At 46.6% G+C, this 15,496-nt stretch overlaps 1 protein-coding gene across 2 annotated transcripts in view; it reads right to left on the bottom strand.

Moving 5' to 3' along the window:
- The window catches only part of Yipf1 (Yip1 domain family member 1), a 42,082-nt gene extending 26,998 nt beyond the window's left edge, over positions 1 to 15,084 (bottom strand). Inside the window, exons 1-6 of one of the 2 annotated variants that reach the window (XM_050136226.1) lie at positions 14,939 to 15,068; positions 14,629 to 14,697; positions 13,790 to 13,868; positions 11,517 to 11,680; positions 5,682 to 5,762; positions 5,358 to 5,445 (exon numbers count right to left, since the gene is read on the bottom strand). In XM_050136226.1, the coding sequence (XP_049992183.1) occupies positions 5,358 to 5,445; positions 5,682 to 5,762; positions 11,517 to 11,680; positions 13,790 to 13,820 (364 nt within the window). In that variant the 5' untranslated portion in view covers positions 13,821 to 13,868; positions 14,629 to 14,697; positions 14,939 to 15,068. Of the gene's footprint in view, positions 1 to 5,357; positions 5,446 to 5,681; positions 5,763 to 11,516; positions 11,681 to 13,789; positions 13,869 to 14,628; positions 14,698 to 14,938 lie in introns of both variants that reach the window. The other variant, XM_050136225.1, reaches the window with a different exon arrangement.
- Between the last annotated feature and the right edge of the window lie 412 nt (positions 15,085 to 15,496).

Raw genomic sequence — 15,496 nt, forward strand, 5'->3', positions numbered from 1 at the left:
AAAAAGCGGCTATTTCCTCTGCTCGCTCTCTTCACTTCCTGCTCCGCCGGAGACTAGACTCCCTTCCTGGTTGTGCAGATGGCTGTTGTCTGAGACGGTGATCTGTAAGTTTTCCCCTTTAAATAAATAACACCCTATTAATCATAACTCCAAACTGGTGTGGCCTTGTTCGTGACTTACGCCTTCACACATATTGCTCTTACAGAAGACCTGAGTTCAGTTTCCAGCCCTCCATAGTAGCTCACAACCATCTATAACTCAAGTTCTGGGGGATCCAACACCCTTCTCTGACTTCCGCAGGCACCCGGTATGTATGTGGTACACATACATGTGGAAAGGCAAAATACTCATACATATAAGAAAATAAAACAAATAAATCTTATTTTTTTAAAAAAAAAATTGGACAGTGATGGTGCACACCTTTAATCACAACACTCAGGAGGCAGAGGCAGGCAGATCTCTATGAGTTCAAGGCCAGCATGGTCTACAGAGGGGATTCCAGGACAGTCAGGGCTATACAGAGCCCTGTGTCAAAAAAAAAAAAGTTTTTTTCTTTAAAGTACCATGGGTCTGACAGCTCAGTCAGTAAGAAGCCTGCCAGAGGAGACTGACGATCTGTGTGGGCCTCCCCAGCACCCATGTGAAAATCACACACAACACCATTTGCTGCAGCCCCAGATTCTGGTGGGAGAAGGGGCAGGAAACAGAAACAGGGCAATCTCTGAGGCTCCCTGAACAGGCAGACTAGCCAAATAGATGAGCTTCAGATTCAGTGAGAAACCTGCCTCAAAAAACGAAGGTAGAGAGTATTCCAGGGAAAACACCCAGTGTCACCTCAGATTTCCACACAAACACATGTGTATGTATGTACATGTGCGCATGCCTGCATGTGTGCATACACAACACCATACACATACAAAAAGTAATTTACTATGCAGAACAAATGACAATTTTTAAATTGAGAGATTTAAAATTTCTCATTTTCACTAATATTTGGCAGTATCTTCAGAGCTAATTTCAGACACCTTGAAATATCATAAAATTAATACAATTACTGCATTTGGGGAGAATAACACAGATGGATGAGGGCTTTTCAAAGGCAAGTATTGACTCCTGAAGGAAGGAAAGAAAGGGAATCTGGGTAATCAATGAACCCAAGGAGCCACCAACACCCAATTTCCGCAAGTCACTTGCTTCCTCTCGAAGAGTGCTGGCCCTGTGCCAGGGTCCAGGCAAATCTCACAGTATTATTTTTAACTTCCTACACCACAAGAGACACAAAAATCAAAGCAAAATCTACAAAACCTCCACTATTAAAAAACTTGGCAAGGGCTGGAGAGGTGGCTCAGTGGTTAAGAACATTGGCTGTGCTTCCAGAGGCCACGGGTTTGATTTCCAGCACCTACAAGTGTCTGTAATTTTGGTTCCAGGGGATGTGATGGTCTGGTCTCCACAGGCACCATGGGCAGGCATGTGGTGCTCAACACATACACAGACCAAACACCCATATACATACAATAAGGTAATGGTAATAATAATAATAATAAAAGTTTTTGCTAGGCCATTCAAACATAAGAACATAAGTGGCCAAATAGTATAGTGTCATATAACTTGAAAGCAAAGAACACAGCATGCTCGCTGCCAGTATTTACTAATGCACACTACTGCTAGGCCCTGAGCTAGGCACTCAGCACACAGCAATGTGCAGTCGGGGTCTAGTTCCTGCCTGTAGTACATCAGATACCACAGGGAGATACAGTACAACATCGAACCTTGAGAGTCTGCCAGGGACACATCGGAAGGGCGGCAAACCTCAAGACAAGCATGTCCGAGCTGGACCTGAAGAGCAAGAGTCCAGAAAAGAAGTAGAACAGAGTGATATCAGGAAGAAGGACCAGCACGAACAAAGACCAAAATCAAGAGAAGACTGTTCAAGGTCAAGGGGACAACCAGAGGCTGGAGACAGACAAGGCCAGATCACAGAGGCCGGAGGAGTCCTGCTAGACAGAGGGATTTATCTTGCTGCAAGAGGAAACCTGGTGTGGGAGGCACTTCTGCTGCCGCCCCTCTGTATAAGCAGGGGATTGGCTCCTGGATGCTCAAGGACACTTAAATCCTGCCCTGCTCAAGTCCTTTTGTAGAACCTGATACATTGTTTGTGTATCATCTCCACACAGCCTCCCACACACTTCCCTCACCTTCCGATTACCTGTAATACCGAAGGCAGGGCCAGTGCTGTGTAAGGCGGCCATCCTGTACCACTTGGGGGGATAGTGACAAAGAATCTGTGTGTATGTCCAACACAGATGCAGTACTTTTCAAACTTACTTCTGAGCTTCTGCTGGTTGAGTCACAGATGCAGATCCTGTGGACCAGGAGCCCACTGTGTCTGCCATTCTTTGGCTGTCCCAAGCCCTAAGCTAATAACACAGCCACGTCAGGCCTAAACGGTCACTGATACCTGCCTACCACTCTGCCAGTTTAACTCAGATGCACACACTCACCCTCAGACAGAAGCAAGAAATCTGCCCTAGCTCTAAAGTGTCTTCTGAGGTATTTTTACACACCTTCTCTACTAACTGCAGGCTTTTAATAAACCTCCAACTGCTTATGAACAAAATCTAAATCCCTCTGGCTGATAGAGAAGACCCACGATGATCAAGGCTCAGTACCCTCTCCAGCTACCTGATCCAGTGTCATGCAATGTACACTCACCCCAGTTTCTGCCAGGTGGCTTCATTCTGCCTTCTCTCTCCCCCATCCTCCTAAATCCCAACTCTTACGTGGTGGATGTGGGATGAAACCTTAATTTGGGTTACATTTATAATTAAATGCACATTTTAAATTATTTCATATTAATGTTATTATAGTCAATATGGTGTGGGACAATTCTGTTAATTATGGTTTAAATAAACGCTGATTGGCCAGTAGCCAGGCAGGAAGTAGAGGTGAGGCAATGAGAACAGGAGAATTCTAGGAAGGAGGAAGCCCATTCCTCCGAGTCCTGCCCTGACCATGGAAGAAGCAGGATGTGACCTGCCCCGATGAAAAAGGTACCAAGCCATGTGGCTAACATAGATAAGAATAATGGGTTAGTATAACTTATAAGAGTTAATAAGAAGCCTGAGCTAGTGGGTCAATCAGTTTATAACTAAAGTAGACTCTCTGTATGATTTCTTTGGGACCTGGTGGGAGGACAGAAAACCCCAGACAACATCAATATGTTTTAATATATAGTATATGAATTAATAAAATATTGATAATAATGATTAATTTTATATTGTGAAATATTTGTAACAGAGAAAAGAGCAAAGAATAATAAAACAACCAGGTGTACATATACTGCTTTAAAAGTATCTTTTTAATAGGGCTGGGGAGATGGCTCAGTAACATATCTGATGTGAAAGTGTAAGGGTCTGAATTTCATTTCCCACACGTGAAAGGCCACACACAACCATGTACACTTGTAATCCCACTGCTGGGGAGATGGGGCAGGAGGGGTACTGGGACTATGACCAGCCAGTGCTGGGGAGATGGGGGAAGAAGGGGTACTGGGATTGTGACCAGCCAGTGCTGGGGAGATGGGGGAAGAAGGGGTACTGGGATTGTGACCAGCCAGTGCTAGGGATACAGGGGCAGGAGGGCACTGGACTGGGACCAGCCAGTCTAGTCAGGTCAGCAAGCGACAGCCTCAGTAACCTTGCCTCAAATAATTAAATGAAGAGAAATGGAGGAAGACACCCAATGCTGACCTCTGGTCTCTGTAGGGATAAGTCCCACCCCTTAGGGGGCGTGTTCGCCTCAGGCTAATGTTTGCCTATAAATTTGGCAAGAGTGCTCCCAGCCCTCGCTTCTGCTTTCCTGGTCTCCGCAGAACGGTGGTTCTGTAAGTCTATTCTTCCATTAAAGCTGTCTATATTTTGACAATCTGTCTGCATTCGCTTACGCCGTTACAGGTCTCACATATTGTCTCACGGGAGCATGTACAATCAACTGTTAGTGATATCAACAACAGCATTCCTATCCTTCATCAGCTTCTTCTTCATTTGTCATTATTCTCAGATCTATCCGTGCTGATGCTTACAGATCTCACTCTAAGACTACAGAGATCCTGCCTGCCTCAAAGAAAAGAGTGAAAAGCAACCGAGAAAGATTCCCAATGTCAACTGAGTCTTCACACACATCCAGAGTGTCCCACGTGAGGACACGCACGAGGGCAAAGGACAACGTTTGTGAATTGGTTCCTTCCTTCCTCCACTGTTTTCACTATCAAAATAAGAACACCAGCCTTGCACAGCAAGCACTTTTACCCATGAGCCATCTTGCCAGCCTTGTTTGGATTGTTACTTTGACTGGATTTACTCACTTAGGAAACACACCTCTGGGCAGCTGTGAGGACATTTCCAGAAAACATTAACTGCAGGAGAAGAGCTGCCCTCAGAATGGGCAGCTGAGCATAGGAGTCCAAGGAAAGAACAGCACTGCCTTCTTGCCTCATTTCCCCTCAAAGACAAAAGGCCATGGTGTGCAGTCCTCTCCTCAGGAGCTCTGGGTGAGCCTCTGTGTTTTCCTCAGATAGCAAGGCAGTCAGGGGTCACACCATTCCTTAGCCTATCCCTGCTTTAGACTCTCAATGGAGAGCCACCCTCACGCCCCTTACCCCCCCCCCCCATACACACCCTGGTAGCTGAGAAGGAACTCAGTACGTGAGTAACAAAGCCAGACCTGGACTGGTTACTTTTCTATTGTTGTGCTAAAACACCATGACCAAGGCAACTCATAGAAGGCTCACGCAGGCTTATGGTCCATCGCCAGCCATCACAGCGGTGAAGTGTGGCAGCAGGCAAGCGGAACAGCCGCGAGCTCGCAGGCTGAACCACAAGCAGTAAGCAGAAAGAGCGAACTGGAGATGGCACGTGGCTTTTGAAATCGTAAGGCCTGCCTGAGTGACATACTTCCTCCAGCAAGGCCACGCCTCCTAATCCCACCCAAACAGTGCCACAAACTGGGGACCAAATATCCAAATGCCTGAGACCACAAAAACCTATTGCATACTCAGCCCACCCCACCAAACCCTCCATGGAGGAGAATCAACAGAACTCGGAAAGGCCCACCTGCCTCAAGCCTACACCAAAGTCACCTGAAGACGTAAAGGACAATTAACACAGCTGCAGCACTCACAAAAGATGAAATTCTTCTCCCCCCCCAACTCTCTGCAAACATTGTTACTAAACCTCACAGAGTCAATAAAACACTGTACACCCCACTAGCAGTGCAATTCTCTAACCTTCCAGGCAACCCCCACATTTACTGGAACCTAACAGGATGCGGGAGAGAAGCAAGGGCATCGTACATACCGTAGAGATCTGGGTTGCTGCGGACATACAGCCTCACAAAGTTCTTCCCAGGAACCGGCAGCAGAGACCCTTTTATTCTGTCAAAGACCTGCAAGGTAACACAGCAGTACTTCTGCTGAAGGCTCATTTTCCTTAGGATTTAATCTATGCAACTAAGCAACTAAGCTCATCATTTCAGCTTTTCTCACAGCGTTTTTATGTGCAGTGAGCCTTTGTGTTTAGGAAGGCCACTTCCAGTACAGCAGCTCTCACACAATGGCTGCTCTATCTCAGAAGAAACAAGTCCCCAGTAGGGAAAACAAAGAGTGAAGCCAGTTCACGAACCTGGTAAGTGTCCACATCAAAGAATGTCTGATAGTATTCAAATGTCCAGAAGGGAGAGCTTTTCTTCTGGCCGGCAAGTAACTGTCAGGGGGGAAGGGAAACATGGTTAACTCCAAGTAGACTTCCCAATTTATTTTTCTTTTAATTATTTACACATATATTTATATATTTTATATATATTTCATATATATGCATATATTTTATACATTGTTTGCATATATGTCTGCACATCAAAAGAGGGCATTGGATCCCATGTGACTTAGGGTTTCTATTGCTGTGAAGAGACACCATAACCAAGGCACCTCTTTTTTTTTTTAAAAAAGATTTATTTATTTAATATGTATACAGTATTCTGCCTGCATGTATGCCTGCAGACCAGAAGAGGGCACCAGATCTCATTACAGACAGTTATGTGGTTGCTGAGGATTGAACTCAGGACCTCTGGAAGAGCAGTCAGTGCTCTTGACCACTGAACCATCTCCCCAGCCCCCATGGCAACCCTTATAAAGGAAAGCATTTAATTGGAGTGGCTTACAGTTTCAAAGATTTAGTCCATTATCATCATGGCAGGACACGGTGGTGCACAGACAGATATGGTGCTGGAGAAGAAGCTAAGAGCTCTGTCTGCATCCTGAGCTGCAGGCAACAGGAAGTAAACTGTCTCCCTGGGTGTGGCTTGAGCATATGAGACCCCAAAGCCCGCCTCCACAGTGACACATTTCCTCCAAGGCCACACTTTCTAACAGTGCCATTCTTTGTCGGCATGCTCTTAATTAAATAATGACTATTTTCCTCAATCAGAGGTAATTATTCCTGCCCAAACACTTGACACTCCAGGAAGAAAGAGGCATTCTGATAATTGAAAGAATTGGACATTAGTCACCTAGGAAGTCCGTCTGTAAATGAGAACAAAGGGTAACGGTTATTCTCTTTCCTTTTGGCTCCAATTTCTTCTTTTTGTTTTTGTTTGCTTGTTTGTTTTCTTTAAGACAGAGTCTTGCTATGTAGCCCAGGCTGGCCTTAGATTTAGATTCTCCTGCCTATACCTCCCAAATGGCTAGGAGTGCTGGGGTTGCAATATGCCCATCATACCCATCCATGAAATGAATAATTACTTATGTCATTTAATATTTAATAATTTGATAAAAAAGTAACCTCTTAATAAATTATGGGGCCAGGCATGGTGGTATGTGCCTGTAATTCTGAAACAAAGAGGACAAAGAGGCAGGAGGATGAGAAGTTTGAGGCCAGCTTCAGTACACAATGGGTTCAAAGCCACCGTGAGTTACAAGAGACACTGTCTCAAAACAAAAGTTTTTTATATTTATTCATTTCTTTTGTGCAGGAAGGGTGCATGGAGGTCAGAGGACAACTTTGTGGAGTTGCTTCTCTCCTTTCTTTCCAGATTTACATGGGTTAGAGATCACACTCAGGCTACCTGGTTTGTGCAGGAGGCACCTGACCCATGGAGCCATCCTGGCAGTCCTAGAGGAAAAAATAAATAAAAATAAAAATAAATGGATTTAAAAAAAAATAATGAGAGCCTTAATCTCAGCACTTGGGAGGCAGAGGCAGGTGCATCTCTGAGTCTGAGGTCAGACTGGTCTACAGAGCAAGTTCTAGGACAGCCAGGGCCACATAGAGAAACCCTGTCACAAAAAAATTCATAATAATAATAATAATAATAATAATAATAATGAAAGCCTAATTAATTAAAAGGTGACAATGTGAACACTTTAAAATTCCTCTCAGAGGCCTGAATTGTCTGGACTATGGCTCCACTTCTGCCCCTGCTGTGTGTTACAATGGCCTCTAAGGAAAAAAAAAAATAAGCCCAATTAAAATTCTGTCCAGTCCAAATCAGGAGCAGAAGGAGAGCGAGCACGAGCAAGGAACTCAGGACCACGAGGGGTGCACCCACACACTGAGACAATGGGAATGTTCTATCGGGAACTCACCAAGGCCAGTTGGCCTGGGTCTGAAAAAGCCTGGGTTAAAACCGGACTCGCTGAACATAGCGGACAATGAGGACTACTGAGAACTCAAGAACAATGGAAATGGGTTTTTGATCCTACTGCACGTACTGGCTCTGAGGGAGCCTAGGCAGTTTGGATGCTCACCTTACTAGACCTGGATGGAGGTGGGTGGTCATTGGACTTCCCACAGGACAGGGAACCCTGATTGCTCTTCGGGCTGACGAGGGAGGGGGACTTGATTGGGAGAGGGGGAGGGAAATGGGAGGCGGTGGTGGGGAGGAGGCAGAAATCTTAAATAAATAAATATAAAATTAAATTAAAAAAATAAAATAAAATTCTGTCCAGCAGGGTACAGAGACACAGGTATATACTACCATCACTCTGGGGGATTGCCGCAAATTTAAAGCTGACCTGGTCTGCACAATGAGTTCCAAACTAATCAGGGCCACATAGCAAGGCCCTGTCTCAAAAAAACAAACCAATTCTATCCAATATATCCTTGCACCAAAAACTTTACAGGCTTAAAGGAAGCAGCTATCTGGTTTCTCTTTATAGCTCAAGGTGTCCCCTGTGCCCATAAAAACTACAAAATCTAAAACTAGAGCCCAGTACTCCCCTTCAAGACTGGAGGAACTGACCCCAGGGCTCCACAACCAAAGCTTGGAAGCACTGCCAAGAAAGACAGAAGGTTTTTTTTTTTGTTTTTTTTTTTTGTTTTGTTTTGTTTTTTTTTGTGAAAAGCCAATGCTCAGTGCTTGGCCCCTATAGTCAGGCAACACCCAGCGGATGCAGGGCTCCCTCTAAAAGGGGTCTGCAACCCCAGCAAGTCACCAGTCCTCTTGGTCAGAGAGGCAGCAGCTGTCTGAGGTTGGTCTCTAAGCAGGAGCCACTCTGGAAAGAGGAGGGTCATTGAAAGGGTAATACCCCCATGCTTCCAAGGAAAGACATGGCCATGAGACTCTGATATGTCCCAGCAGAAGAGCCAACACACAACAAAGGTTAACGCAGCCAACGGGCTTCTCACAGGCTCTAAACAACCCTAAGGGACCTCAATTAACCTTAACTTTAGAGGAAAAAGGGTATTTTGGGCCACCTTCTCAGGCTTAAACACAAGAATGCACAGTTGAAGATGGAAAACGTAATAAGATTTTAAATCAGTGAGAAGAAAAAGCAAATCTAATAGAGACTGATCACTGGCCACCATGGTGCACACTTAATCCCAGCATTCAGGAGGCAGAGGTAGGTGGACCTCCGAGTTCCAGGCCAGCCAGAACTACATAGACCCTGCCTCAAAAAAGGAAAATAAAATGAAATAAGACAAAATGGGAGAGTTATGTCAGCTGTTTATTTTAGGATCTGCTCAAAAAGAACACCAGTGGCTAGTGAGAAAAGTTGATGGATTCCAACAATCTCTAGTCACTTCCTTGTGACTTTACCTACAGCCATGAAAAGCTTGGATCCAATTCCACTGTCTCTTCTACAAATGGACTTCGAGTTCTTCTTACCAAGTCACCACTGTGGTTTTGTTTTGTTTTGGTTAGTTTTTTTTTTTTTAAGACAGAGTTTCCCTGGGTAACAGCTCTGGCTGTTCTGGAACTCGCTTTGAGGACTAGGCTGGCCTCAAACTCACAGAGATCCGTCTACCTCTGCCTCCTGAGTGCTGGGATTAAGGGCATGTGCCACCATGCCCAGCTGCAATTATGTTATTTTGATAAATAGTTTTTTCAGCTGTATAAGCTAACTTTCTGTTGTCTACTTTGAATGCCTATATTTGAATTATCTGGAATTAGTAACAACAAAGGTCTTTAGGTCTACAGAGGAGAGTCCAGATGTCAGGGCTTGGGTCCATAATAGACGTTATTCCTTCATGCTGTGCTCTTTGATGGTTGATGGTCACAGGTCACACAAAGCATAAATATCTTCATTTAGCCTTCTGGCTAAAAAGCTGGATTCTTTTCTGTGCTCTACCCTAGGGTTAAATATTTGGTTCTTTTTTTTAAATTTTTAGATTTTTAAAAAAAAATGTATTCTTGTGTATGCACATCTGTGTGTTTACCACATTCACGCAGGTACTCACAAAGACCAGGAGAAGGTGTTGGATCTCCTAGATTTGCAGTTATAAGTAGATTGGGGTCCCCTGATAAGGGTGCTGGGAACCAAATGCTAGTCCTCTAGCAGAGCAGCAAGTGCTCCGGACCACTGAGCCACCTCTCTCTAGACCACTCGGTTCTCTTTAGGTACGATGTCACATACCCAAAGGCCACTTGGTTGAAAACTGTCCTGTTCTTCTAACTTGGTTCCTACCCCCTTAGGCTGGCCCTCTCATGGCTATAATTTTGTTAGTAACCCATCTTCTGTCCTAGCCTCTGTAAACATTCTGGAAACCTCTAAGAAGAGCGTGAGGCAGGGAACTGCAATCAGCCTGCAAGCAGGCAAATAAAAACAAGAACAGGAAGCTGTGGGCAAACTGGTTAAGACCAGTGACCGCTCATTCTGACCAAGGACAGGACTGTCCCTAGACTTTCCTAGTTTTGTCTTTGAGATAGTCTCACTCTGTAGCCCTCACTAAGCTGGCCTTGAACTCTCAATCCTCCTGCCTCATCCTTTAGAGCGCCTTGATTTCAGGTACACACAACCATGCAGGCTTCCCCGAGCTTCATTACATGGCTGAAGTAAAAGAGCAGCATTTTAAGAGCCCTGTCAGCAGGAGCTGTTACACACACACAATCACTTGTTGAGCCACGAGCACGGCTGCATATCTACACGGAGTTTCTGTCCTTTCTCAGAGAACACACGACAGTTAAAATCTTCCCTCCAAATGAGATGTAAGCCCTTGCTCCTGGCCACTCTCCCAGTGGGGCAGCCCGTGGCTCACTTCTTCAACCCCAGTTCTCCGCAGTCTCCTGGATGTCTTTCAGTTGACACATTCCCGTCACTGCAGGGTCAGTGTCTGGTGTCCATCCTACTTGTGACAAAGGACCCATGTGGCTGGTGGTGGTGCCCAAGAACTGCACGGTGAAGCCAACGCTACATACTGAGCAAGTGTCCCTCTCAAGAGTTGTGGGCATAATTCAACGTGTAGAATACTGAAGAACTACTATTCCCCTCACACACTCCAACTGTGCCCGTGGTCACAAAGACCCACTCAACGTAAACACCAGAAAGCCGTGGACCGAGGCCTCCACGTCTCTCTGCAGCCCTCTGCTCTCTCCTTCACCTACACCACTTCACAAGTCCTGCTGAGTCCATTCCCACTGCTGCTAGTCAAGACTATTTTGCTTGGTTCTCTCAAGTCTTCTGCACTCTAGTCTGTCTCCCTCCAACATCTATTTAAGGGCACCAATTCTAAATTATCTTTAAACTCATCTAGATAGATTGTTTGGATCGTCCACTGGCTCCTGATGATTTTCAGAATGTATGAGAACAAACTAGGTCCTGGCCTTTCTGCAGCTTCACCTCCAGCCTTTGTGACCCTTCGCTCCAACGCAGAAGACGAGGCTGTTCCAGCCCTCACCATGCTCTTTCACACCTCTGTGTCTTACTAAGACCGTTCCCTTTGCATCCATCCCCCTTGCCATCTTTCCTCTTCCAGTAGGTTTAGCCAGGTGCCTCTGACCCCAGGAAGTCTTCCTTAACCGCCCCTCTGCTCCCCTGACCCACACCCCACACACAAGTGCCTCCCACAGGTGATGGCCTGTTTACCTGTCCTGTTTCCCCCACAAAGTGATATCATGGGTCACACACCTTTGGGTCACCACCGCCTGGCACTGTACCAGGCACACAAAAAGTAACGAGTAAACGCATGGACGCTAAGCTCTGAGAAAGGTAAAAGCAACAAAACTGAACGGTAAGTTCAAACCTCAGTCTCGTCGGAGTCGTTGTTTCCCAGCAGCTCATCGTCCTCTTCCCTTCCAGGGCCTCCTCGGGGTCTGGGGTGGCGTTTGGAAGTCTCATCGGGGTCGTCGATGTTTATTGTGGTAGCATCTGGATTTGCTGCTAGCAAAGTGGCTCCATCGCCAAATTCTGAAACCAAGCAAAGCACAGAGGCCTGGAGACCATTTCATACTCGCAGCCGGGTGCTGGGGGTGAAGCTCAGGGTAGAACGCTCGTCCAGCATGCCTAGGGACCCGGCTTCCAGCCCTCATGCTTCTTTATCGTCTCTGTTCTGCTACGAACCTTCTCTACGACAAGCAGAAGAGGCTTTGAAAACAAGCTCAGCACTGGGGAGGCTGAAGCTGGAGGGTTTCATTTGAGATCCACCCGAGCACACAACATGGTGAAGAAGGGGAGTGGGGAGCATTATCTAAAGTCTTTAGTAGGGTACCGGATCCATCTGAACATCTCTGATTCAAGTAAGTCCTATATAATCACCATAGAAACCATGAGGACCAACAACAAAGTGGAAATAATAGAATAGAAATCACTCAGCTTATAGCTGGGTACGGGTGCACACCTTTAATCCCAGTACTTGGGGGGGGGGCAGATCTCTGTGAGTTCAAGGCCAGCCAGAGCTACACAGTGAGTTCCTGCCACGATGACCCACAGACTCTCTGGAGTGTAAGCTGTGTATTCCTGCCACAATAACCCACAGACGCTCCTCTGAGCTAGGTACTTTCGTCAACCTCAGCCCCTTAAGCAAGGCTGGGATGGTAAGACTTCTGACAGTAATGTTTTCTGTCTGCCTCTACATTCTGGCCTATCAGAAGTTCCTTTGCCTCCATCTTTTCCTAGTACAGGGGCTTCTGGAAGGCTCCTGAACTCCACCCTATCATCTCAGAACAGCCTCCCATGCTATCTTCAGTACCACACGCTCTTTCCTGAAGCCATTCCTTAATATCCATTTTTATAGCTTCATCTTCAGCACTGCTGGCCTCCTCTCAAGTCACCTCAGGCTAACAACCTCCACTGCCCAGTTTATGAGCTGGAACACAGGCCAACTTTTAGCCCTCTAAAGAGAGAAAAAAAACTTAAACAGCCTTCCTCCATCCCCAGAGGCTTTGCAAACACCATTCACAACACCTGCACTTCCTCGCGCTGTACCTCTAGGTAGCATGGCCAACAAAGGGCTCTTCAGTGAAGCGAGAGCTGAGGAAAGTGAGGGGGAGCAGAGTGAACTCTCTGGAAGATGACTTCCAACAGAAAACAGCACAACAGCCCTTAGCTGGGACTCTATTAGGTCACAAGCTCGGTGTGGCAAGGGAAGAGAGGAGAAGGACATGGGCTAAGAAAAGATAATGAAAAGATCAGAGGCAGTGAGTGGAGGCTGGTTTTCCAAGCTTCCGCTTCCGGTGAGATGGGAAGCAAGGAGCCCGAGAAGGCAGGGCTGTAATTTAGGCACACAATGACAAAGACGACGATGTACCTTGAACCTGATGGGATGAAGAGGGGGTGAGAAACAACCGGAACAGCCGGATACTTGATTTACTTTTATTTATGTTTGTGTGTGTATTTGGGTGAGTGTATGCCACCTGTGTGCGGGTGTCTCTGGAGGACAAAAGGGGGCATCAGATCCCCGGAATTGGATTTACAGGCAGTTGAAAGCTACTTGATATGGATGGGTGCTGGGAACCCAACTCAGGTCCTCGGAAAGAGCAGCAAGTGCTCTTACGGGTGTCAAATACAAGGTAGAGAATTACGGTAGTGACAGTGTTTGCCAAACATCAAGTCTTCCTCAGACAGTGGAGAGTCTGTGATGTCACCCTGCCTGGGTTCAAGTCCTGGCTGTCTGGTTTATTAACTCTATGACTCCTGGGCGGAGAACTGGATTTTTCTTTGCCTCAGTTTCCTTACTAAAAACCCAAGAAGAGTGACTACTTTATAAACTCGACATAAGAAGGATTACATAAGTTGTCACTCGTAAAGTATTTACAACAGCGTCCGTACAGCGAGTGCATAGAAAACACAAGGCAACCGCTATGCCCGGGTCATGATGCCTGCTGGCAATCAGAAGAATTCTGTGAGGAAAATGAGCAGCTGGGACGCGGTCAAACTAGAAACACCTGGGTGTGGCCAACAGCTTCTTACCACGATGTTTGAAATAAAATCCTTTAACGTACGTGTCAATAATAAAACCCACTGCCGTGGCTGCGGAAGCCATGGCCGCAGGACAAAGGTGGGCACCCACTGCCATACCTTCAAACTGTAAGTCATCTGCGGCTGCCATTCAGCCAGAGGCTCTTTCCCACGGATGAGGAAGAGAATTTCCAGGGGTCTAAAACAAAGAAATACAGAAGCTTAGGAAAACAGAACAATCTACAGAAAGAAATCACAGTAAAAGGAACTTCTATAGCCAGCTGCAGCGGCTGGCACAAACCTTTACCCCAGCACTCGGAGACAGGGGCAGGCAGAGTTCTATGAGCTTAAGTCCAGCCTACTCTACACAGCGAGTTCCTGACTTAAAAATTAAAACTGTATGCACACTTTGTGTGGTGATGGGAATCAGTTCTCTCCTTCCGCCATGTGAGTCTCCGAATGGGACTCTGACCATGCTTGGGGACAATCTCCCCTGCCACAAATGCCTTCCCTTGCCTATTTTCAAGGGGTTCTGGGAGTTTATTTAAGGATTATGTCTAAATATCAGGTATTATTGAAACTGTTATAAAGGAACTGAAGGCTAGAGTTGTAGCTCATTTGAAAGAGAGCTTGCCTAGCATGCTGGAAGTCCTGGGTTCAATACCCAGGACCTGCAAAATCTCGTGTCTGCCTGTAATCCCAGCACTTGGGGGGGGGGGGGGGAAAGTGAATCAGGAAGTTTAAGGTTACCTAAGCTACTTGGTGAGGCCTGTAAGGGTTACAAGAGGCCCCATATCAACCAAAAACAGACTGGCTGCAAGGGTCACTCACTGGGTAAATGTTTAGGGACCAGGTGAAGCCTGGGGATGGAAGCGAGTGGAAGGGGAACTAGGATTTGGAAGTAGTGATGGGGAAGGCACTCCAAGGCAGCCAGTTTTAGATGCTGGGGTCAGACAGACCTGGGTTTGAGTCCCGATTCTGTTGCGTCTCTGCTGTGTGTGCACTCCTTGAGGCCTCGGCTTGCTCATCTGTAAAATGGGTTCATGATGGTGTCTAGACCATGCAGTAAGATAGTGAGTGTAAGGTATTGTGCGCATAGGGTGCTTAGCATAGAGCCAGGCAATTAGTAGGCTTGAGTGCTGGCTGGCGACCCTGAAGCCAGGGATCCAGGGGATGTACAGGCCGGCCTGGGGAGAGGGATGCTGAGCAGTAAGTGGCCCGGGCGGGCAGGAGGTTCCCCAACTGGCCCAGAAGCCCCGACGGCCTCACCTCGCAGGGAGAGGGTCCAGTTGTCCAGGGTTTGTTGGGGCCTGGGATGCTCAGCACTAAGGGCCTTCCAGCCGGTTCCCGGAAGCCGGAGATCCGGGGGAGGGAAGGGGTTTTCTCCGCCTCCTCCGGGCAGAGCACCGCCCCCTCTCTTAAAGCAAGCGCAGCCTTGGAAGACTTCCGAGCTGCGAAGGTCTACGAGCCGGCCCCGCCCATCTGAAGGACTTAAAGAGACAGACACAAGTAGGGGAAATCTCAGGAGTTCGGGAGTGTTTTACTCACTATTTATACCTTTTTCTTATGCAAATATAAAATAGATCAATGAAAAATACTTGAGAAAAGAAAAAAAAATAGATCACTAATTCCAGGTTTCTCTGGAAAATTTAACCAGCGAGAAAGGGTCTATTGCAGTCTGACTTCTGAATAAAAGGCGTCCTCCTCATCACTGTGAGCTTGGGCGATGGCTACGGATGGCCTCCCTCAGCTGTGCCATCCAAATGTCTGACAGCCTCCTCGAAAACAGCAGGACTCAGCAACATTGGAGTGGTCTGGCAAAGCAGC

Source organism: Alexandromys fortis, unplaced genomic scaffold (assembly GCF_014885135.2).
Source record: "Alexandromys fortis isolate MF-2015 unplaced genomic scaffold, M_Fortis_MF-2015_v1.1 scaffold_13, whole genome shotgun sequence".
NCBI classification, from domain to species: domain Eukaryota; kingdom Metazoa; phylum Chordata; class Mammalia; order Rodentia; family Cricetidae; genus Alexandromys; species Alexandromys fortis.